Here is a 9002-nt window from a genome sequence, read left to right on the forward strand (position 1 = left end):
CAACGGTAATATCACGACACTAACGACACCAAATTGCAAATAGGTTTGATGTTCTAGTAACATCTTAGAACTGCAATCAAACCTACTTGTGATTTAGTATCAGAAAATTAATAAATAAAACGAAAAGTTTTACCGTAAATAAAATATTTAAATTACCCAAAAAAGAGCAGATCATCGAATTAAATGACACATATATTAGTGGTTGAATAAGACCTATATAAAATTGACAGTATTTAATAATATAATAAAGAAACGTGAACGAATTTACCAATTACTTAATATTTATTGTTACCTGATATTCACTAACTGAAGATCAATAAGGCCAAATACACACGAGTGGTGCATCGCCGTTGCATTTCTGTTTCCCCTTGTCTTGCAATTGAAAACAACAAATACAGACATAGCAACACCGCCTTGTCTGTCTTTGTTGTTTTAATTGTAAAACGAGGAAAAACATAGAAACGCACCGTTCGTGTGCATCTAGCCCAGATATTCAAAAGTAACCAAATTATTTAGACCAATATAGCTGTTTTCACGTACAGTTCCCAGTGAATTGTTTGCCGGCATGATATTTATTTAGTTACTTTTCAATCTTCAATCTTCAGTGTGCAACGTCAATGAGCATTTACATCATTGTCACGATATTAACACCTTCAAATCAAAAGTTAGTTTGATTTTCTAGTAACATTTTATTGCTAGATAGATTCTACTAGAATTTATTATTTTCGATGTTCTTATATTTATTAATTCGCTATTTAAATTTGTATTGTATTTGAACGAAAATATATTCACCGAAAATTGAAAAGTAACCAAGGTAAGTAGACAAATGTTATGACATTAAATTGTATCGATTAAATTATCTGTATTATGTAAATTTTTAAATAACAATTAAATATGTTACTAAGAAGAGAAAACAATGAAAATTAGTATTTCACATGTAATGAAGCCTGCAAAAATGTTATTACATTGACAGTTTTATTCTACTACTTTCTACTGGAAAAGAATACGACCGTTCGTTCTTATGAAACATTCTTTCGTTATTGTTAGCATTATTGTATAAAATACATTACAGCATTAAATTTTCAACGAATATAATAAAGAGAAAAATAAATTATAACCTAATATAATTCAGTCAATCCTCTTATAACATGGTTAATTCATTCCCTGTTGTATCGATACTTGGAAATAATACAAATCCGATATAAAGTAGTAACAATTCTTGTTAAAATTGAAATATTAGAATCAGACATGATTGGTTTATTTAAAAGTAACGAACAAAAACAGACAATAAACGTATGCCTGAAAGATTGTTAATATGAGGCTATAACATAAATTTACGTCTATAAAGGAAGAAGTTAAAAGTTAGTACATTGAAATTAAAATAAACAAAAATTTAACAATTTAATGAAATGTTGCCCAAATTCTACATAATTATAAAGAAACTATTTTATTATCTCATTTAGTATAAACGGGGAATTCTGTTTTTTTTTTTTCAACTAAAATGCGATGGAAAAATTCGCGCTACACGAGGGATATGGAAATGTTTAAAAATATGTTACATGGAAACCATATTATAGGAGAATTTAGTATATTTTCAATGAATTCTGTTGGTAAGTTTTTAATTCATATTTTAATTTTCCAATTATAATTCACGAACGTAATTATATTTTTATTGTTTTTGATTATTTATTTATGTATTATATACTATAATATTCAACACAAATTTATTAATAACAAAAGTATAAACGAAATCTTTGGAATTTGGTTGGTACTATTAACAATACTGTTAATAAAATTGTAGATTAAATAAATAATGATTGCTTATTGAGAATTTATTTTAGTTGACATTAATTAAAAAATCTGTTAAAATTTTAATAATTTGGCTTATTTATTGACAATTTCACTATACACATATGTAACAGATAATCAAACCCATCAATTTGTTACTTTGACTGCTAATATAATATGTACGTAACAATATGTCTCAAGCTTTTGTTTAATAAATGCCATTAGTGTAATTGAACATTTTCGAGTCTTCGTTGAAAATACTTTTATACTACTTTTTTTCGCGCGAGTATTAGAAGCCGACCAATAACCACTATAGTACAATAAACATTATACGAATAATAAATATACCAACTGATATGTTGTATAATAGAAGTTAAATATCTACATTTTCTTTTTTTAATTTACACGCAATACATTAATCTGTAGCAAACTATGTATGTCCTTCCATTATAAGATATGATTAATTCTGATAATTGGTCATGAGTATGTGTAAAACTATAAATTATTCAATTTTTGAACACATTTTTCTTTATGACAGAAAAATATAGCTATCATATTCTCATTGTATTGCTACTTACAATATCAATAAACCATTGCGCATGTAAATTTATGGTATATATTGTACATAATACATTTACAGAAATTCTACTCAATATTTTATTTTGTTGTTTCATTCGCATAAGTCAGAATCTTAGCTTTTTAACGATGTAATAGAAGTAGCTTGTTATTGAAATGATATAGAATCATAAAAACAATTCGATAATTCCTTTCGGTTGGGGTGGACGGGTTCCCGACATTTCGAATCCGAGTAAGTTTTTAGAGTTTCCGGCCAGGAAGAATTGATTTTATAGCATTCGGGTACCCGAAATCAAAGTAAGATCAGGAACACGAACATTTGTAAAATTCTAGTGGCGACATCAATTTCGGGTACCTGAATATTGTAAGCTCTCGAATTCCAGTAAGAGACTAGGGTACTCGATACGACTTCATCATTAGAAACTACCGAATAGACCAAACTTTCGAGTACCCGAGATTTACAAGTTTTCGGGTACCCAATTATCAGAAACTTTCGAGCTCCAATGAGAGAGTCGGGTACCCGAGTCTTATAAATATTCGGGTACCCGAGCGTAACAAACTTTCGGGTCCAGACCCGCGGCGCGATTACCCGTACACCCCTGACTTTCCGGTATAATATTTGACTCGTACGATATACTATACTACGTAATCCGTTTTTATTATTGAGCATTACATATAAATGTTCATACTGATAACTGTTAATTAACAGTTCATTACATAGAGATCGATAACATATTTTTTCCTTACGTTTACCAACAAAATTTTACACGTTTCAAATAAATATATTTCGTAAAGGATGTTTAGAAATACCATTATCGAAACCAGAAATGTTCAATGTGTGTGTGTGTGTGTGTATGTGTGTGCGAGTCCTGTGTGTAGATGGGTGCTGTACATGAACTACATGCAATGAATAATTATATTGCATGCATACTTTTCCATCTTTCTATAGACACTAACTAATACCTTATATGCGATTCATAAGTATACTAATTTTCTTGTTATATACGAACATAAAAGTCTTCTTAATCATACACAATCACAATGATATATATATATATATATGTATATACATATATATTATGTGAATCACAATAAAAATTAGGTTTATAATACTAACTATGACAATACAATCATCTGCATGCCTCTAAAAAATGGCTTTTAAATTAAATTCATTTGGCAAATGCAATATTAAAGGAATTGGAAAAACTGATTCGTTGCCGAACGTCTATAGTCTTTTGTTCTTAATAAATAAATTAACTAAACATGGGAATGTAGGATAAGAAAATAATCGAGCATATTGATAATTCGGAATAGCAAGTAAATGCTTATTTGATTAGTGGTACATGATATAACTTTATATTGAGAAAAAAAAAGAATTAAAAAAATTTTACTACAACAATGAGCGCGGAATCACCTGCGTATTTAATATTGAGTAAAAACCAATCGCGAATATAAGGAATACTAATGCAAATGTCAGGATCGTCCCGAACATAATGTATTCATACATTTAAATACACTAACGTAATAATTATTCCTTTTCTTTGCTATATCACAAAATAGTAGTTAGTTTCATAAACTTTTAAAATATATTTGGCCACAAAAATGAAATTACCAACTATTACAAATTAAACTTCTAAAAATCTACATTTCAGAAAGAAAAAAAAACTACGAAAAGTACAATGCAACACAAATTTACATATTGCGTAAAATAATTACATATTAATTCAGACCTATATAGGTATACATATACGAATATATATATGTACAATAAATTTGGCAGAGAGAAGAATGCATTAAGAATGCATAAAAAAGGAGAAGAATTATTAAATCAACAAGATATGGTACTTGACCACTTTTATGATCCGATATAGTCTTCCTCGAAATCTCGAAGTATTTTACATTTTGGAAGTGTCATTTACCCGAAAATGGAAACTTATCTCGTGGAAATGTAAAATTTCAATGGGAAATTACGTCCAAAATCAACCAACGTCAGAAGTTTCATTATGACACACGTCAGATAAAAAAGACCGCATGAAGACCGAGCCCATGAAACAATTTTTACAGTGGTCTTTCATTTTGATCTAAAACTTATAATTGCAATTAAATTGGATAATAAGTATGACGAAACAACATTGGTTGTAAGCATTACATAATTAATATTTTATCTAAACTCCAACACAAACATTACTAATAATTCAAACGGCAATTGCATATTGAATAAAATTTCCAAGATATCGTTGGATAGAAACAAGCGTCTTATTATAGTAATGTTCACGGGCTTGGTTATTCTTCGATCGATCAATATGCATCACCACTTGCGCCAAACGATCTTTTGCCAATTAATTTTTACAAGTCAAACATTACTATCCGGTTTGTTTGAAAACCCCATCGGTTCAGCATTTTCAACCAGAGTGGCTTGCGTACTCGACGAAGGAACCTCGACAATCGTCGCTGCTGATCTCATTTCTCGCAGAGGTGCCCTAAAAATTCAGAAGTCATTAAAATCCAAACAATTTTCCACCCTTCTGAAGATGTGCTTAATTGTAATGAGAAGCCAAACGTAATATTAATGATATTTCAATGAAACTGTGAGAACTATTCAAAGACTATTTGCATACGAGATATTGAAAATAGTCACTGTTCAAAATATATTATTATTTTACTGGATTTAAATAATTTATATTTACTATATGTATAAATAAATAAATTTCTCTTAAAATTGCTACTAATCTTTATAACTTCGAATATTGCATTTTACAGAACAGAAGAAATTTATTACAGGAAAAGTGAAATCTGTTATTGTAAGACTATCTATATACATTATTTATTTACCTTTAAAACACAACATTTTATCATTTCGACGTTTTTGTAATAAGTTTCGACACTAATCCTGTTTTATTATACGATTTAAATCGATGTTAAACATTAAAATTACATAATTATGAATGGATATAGAAGATTAATAATTTTGAGTAAGCAAAAAAGTATTATACCATTGTAGTGCGTAACTAAAGCAAGTTTTGAACTTTTGAGTAGAAATATAAGAAAATTAGTTGTACAAACTAAAAGAGCAAGATAAATAATAACTTTTAATTAGAATTTATTAAAATTATTCCCATATAAAATATTACACAACTAAAAAAATGATTTTCAGTTGCATAAATGTTGCAACTACCTAAATTTTTTAATGTTTCGGAATTTTGGCAGGAATTGAAGAAAATTAGTTATTAGAGTTGAAAAAGTACGATAAATAATGGTTTTGAAATAAAATTTGTTATAATTATTCTAATGTAAACCTTAATCCAACTAAAACCATGATTTCCAGATGTTGCATAAAGTGGTTTTATTCTTTATTGTAACTTCTAAGTTTGTACAATTGATTTTTTTGCATTTCTACTTGAAACTCTGAAAGTATACAAGAATGGTAGCATGCATACTGTTTTAAAATAACAAGTCGAAAGCTGTGCAATGGACTTTGCAAATTAATGAAAGTGATTGCATGTAAATGAATGGTTACTTAAGATTAGGAAACAATTTTGTCAAACTTAAGCATGCATTTTAATTTTACAAAATTAGATAGTAATTAATGTATGGGTGTCAATTTGCAGAATTTTAAACTCATTTTGTTCAGATCGCCTGATGTTTCTAATAAAATTTCACATTTATTCTTCAAAATGTCTAAATGATCTTGTATTCTATCTCACTGAAATTAGTTTCCAAAAATTCGAAAACAAAGAAAACAGTTCATAATATGTTCTGTAAAAACTATTTACTCTATGTACACTTCTTTCAAGCTTTCATATAAATCATATTTCCTTCATACACATTTTAAATAAAATTGATACAATATCGATTGTTTCCTTTGCTTTCAGATTTTCCCAATCTAATTTCATTTGCATAGAGGACAAAAACATTTACAAATCTAAAAGAATAAGAATTTTTAGGTTCCCTTATAAATCACAAACTAAACTTTACCACAGAAATTTAGCGAAACAGGACCAATGAATCTAACACAGGATAATGGAACTTGTATTACTGTGAATATAAAATCTACTAATTATAAAGGTACAGTGATGCCTTGAAAATTGACCAGTTGCTATCGGCACCAATTCTTAAAACTAGCTTCCCACTTATCTCAATGATCAAGTACAGTGCTCCACTGACTAGAAGTCTCTTAGAACAAACGAGCCTGGATTAGTCAGAGGACTTCTTGTCAGTGAAGCACAGTATGTTTATGTTTTGTGAAATATCAATGTGCCGTGTTATGCATTTCCATCTCATTTGCATTGTCTGGAAAAAAGCCACACTGAATTTCCTGGACGATCTACCTTTTTTCAACTTTGATCAGTTTCGATCCTAAACAGCAGCCCATATCCAAGACATTACTGTATAGTGTTTTCTAAGAGAACTACAAACATAAGAGTACCATTAAATTTAATATATTATTGCCTGGTTAGTGAAGTGGTGCAATGAATGTTTGATGATTTATGTAGAGCTCCAGACATCGGGATCCTCCACGATAGTTGGAGGGTGATCTATAGTAGGGGGTACCGTACCCTGTGGGGAACCCATACCCGACGTCATTCCTGCTTGGTCGGGCCTGGATCCTCTGTTATTATTAGTGGATTAGTAACAACATTAGTAATTTCGTTCTATTAAATTCAACACTTCAAATTCCCTGTGCTTAAATCTGAATAATTTCTGGTAATGGACAACAATTTTCACACAAAGCTGTTTCAAACAAAACTGTTTTAAATAAATTCACTTCGGATAAACCTGTTTCAAACAAGTCTTCTTCAATTCTAAAGACATAATCTCACATTGATTACTTTTTTATAGCTAATTACGAAAATATTCGATTACAAAAAATAGACTGAACATTTAGATAATTTTCTAACACAGATATTTAAAATGTTAACATTCTTTTTACCTCAAGATGTTTTCAAAATTTTTAAAACTTTTAGGAATATTTTATTAACATTTAAAGAACAAATGAACTTTCCTTAAATGAAATAAAAATTAAAGTTTCTTGTTTACTTAGGTTTCAAGAACTTGATCCTTAATTATAATACGATGATATAAATGAAATAATAAATATTTTACGCAATGATGAATTAAGTTATGTACCCAAAAACCACAGCAACAATTTCAAACATAAATACCCACTCCACCCGTAAGCAATGTACACACATTAAAGAAACTTACCGCACATTTCACTCACATTAACTAAAGTAATGGGACAACAAATGATCATTGTGATTTGAAATAGGTACGAAAGGTAGTTTATGTGTAAAGGAATTACTTTAAGTGTAAAATGACTGACTTACTTTCTTCCGAGCGACATTAATCCGTATATTACACCCGTTGCAAATATCAAACCACTGCCGAACAGGCTGCTCAGTCCTATACAAAGGAAGACTGATGGAAGCGCTATCCTGGATTAAAAAGAAACATATGTCTAATATTCATTCAGAAATGAAAAGAAACATACAGTCATGCTTCGAATGTTGAATCAAAGGAACTTACAAACAATACACAGCTGCCCTGTACCAATAGGGTCTGCTCTCTGCCCAGTCGCTAAGGTTTTGTACAAAATCAATAAACAGACAGCAGCACGGCGCTTCTATCATTATGACTATGAAACCAGCCACCATCTGCCACATGCCGCTGATCAAGCAATTTATGGAACCCAAGAGTATCGATGCACAATTCCAAGCTCCAAGAAATATTGCAACTGCAATAAATCAGTAACAATTACTGCATAGTACGATAGAATTATAAACAAAGACCGATGATAATATGATTTTCAAAAAGACAAAAGAAATGTTACAACCAACAAATATGGATTAAGATTTAAGGTTGTGTAACTATGTTAGAAAAGAATTGGTATGCGAATTTCAAAGATAAAGCGAAATTTTTGGTAATTGAGAAATAATGAGCAGGGATTAAATCTGTGAGGATGAAATATGCTTTGTGACGTATATACTCAGCGTAAACGTACTTAGGCTTCCTACGGTGCCAAGTCCTCGGCCAGCGTACTTCATCCACCAGGGTACGTCGTCCTTGGCAACAGGATCCTGTCCTGGTTTCTGCATAATCGATAATATGTTTTCAACGACCGACTGGAAATTGAAAGAAAATTACGATCGTTAGAAAACGTAGGCACGTGTCGAACCAATTCCGATTCCACGCACACAAAACACATTTACCATTTTGATTGTTATACACTCCTCTTCTTTACCAGCTGACAGAACCAAAATGGATCTGACAGCACACCGTGCTGAGCACGGTAAGGATCTGTTGATGTACGGAAAATCGACCCGTGAGCAACGATGCCAGACGGCAGACCGGTTCCATCAAGGATCTGCCCCACTACTCACGCATACTAACGCAAAAGCACGCGTAAGTGAACTGTGGCGCCTCGGACAATTTGGAGAGTCGACAAAGATGGCGAATATGTACCTTTCTTTACCATTTTCGAAAAATCTTTGTCATTGTTAGTCATTGTCAGTTGAGTTGGCAGACAAACCACAGATTCTCAATAGACACGCTTATGATAAATGTACCCTTAACTAGCAATGTTAGGACAAAGGAGCAGGAAATTATATAATTATGCATAAAATTCATGTCATTCCAAG

The 9002-nt window shown here is 30.7% G+C and overlaps 1 protein-coding gene across 2 annotated transcripts; it reads right to left on the bottom strand.

The window, feature by feature from the left end:
* Positions 1-1987: 1987 nt before the first annotated feature.
* LOC122397176 (calcium channel flower) lies at positions 1988-8744 on the bottom strand. 2 transcript variants are annotated; one of them, XM_043396140.1, is made up of 6 exons: positions 8574-8744; positions 8366-8486; positions 7891-8098; positions 7692-7799; positions 6814-6973; positions 4726-4844 (listed from the first exon to the last, which is right to left on the bottom strand). In XM_043396140.1, the coding sequence occupies exons 1-5, from the start codon at positions 8574-8576 to the stop codon at positions 6850-6852; spliced, it is 564 nt and encodes a 187-aa protein (XP_043252075.1). In that variant the 5' UTR covers positions 8577-8744; the 3' UTR covers positions 4726-4844; positions 6814-6849. The 2 variants fall into 2 exon arrangements, with proteins under 2 accessions (XP_043252074.1, XP_043252075.1); XM_043396139.1 differs by lacking the exon at positions 6814-6973 and having other exon boundaries at positions 1988-4844.
* Positions 8745-9002: the final 258 nt, after the last annotated feature.

This window comes from Colletes gigas, unplaced genomic scaffold, assembly GCF_013123115.1.
Source record: "Colletes gigas isolate AHSC1104 unplaced genomic scaffold, ASM1312311v1 Colletes_gigas_Sc00009, whole genome shotgun sequence".
NCBI lineage: Eukaryota > Metazoa > Arthropoda > Insecta > Hymenoptera > Colletidae > Colletes > Colletes gigas.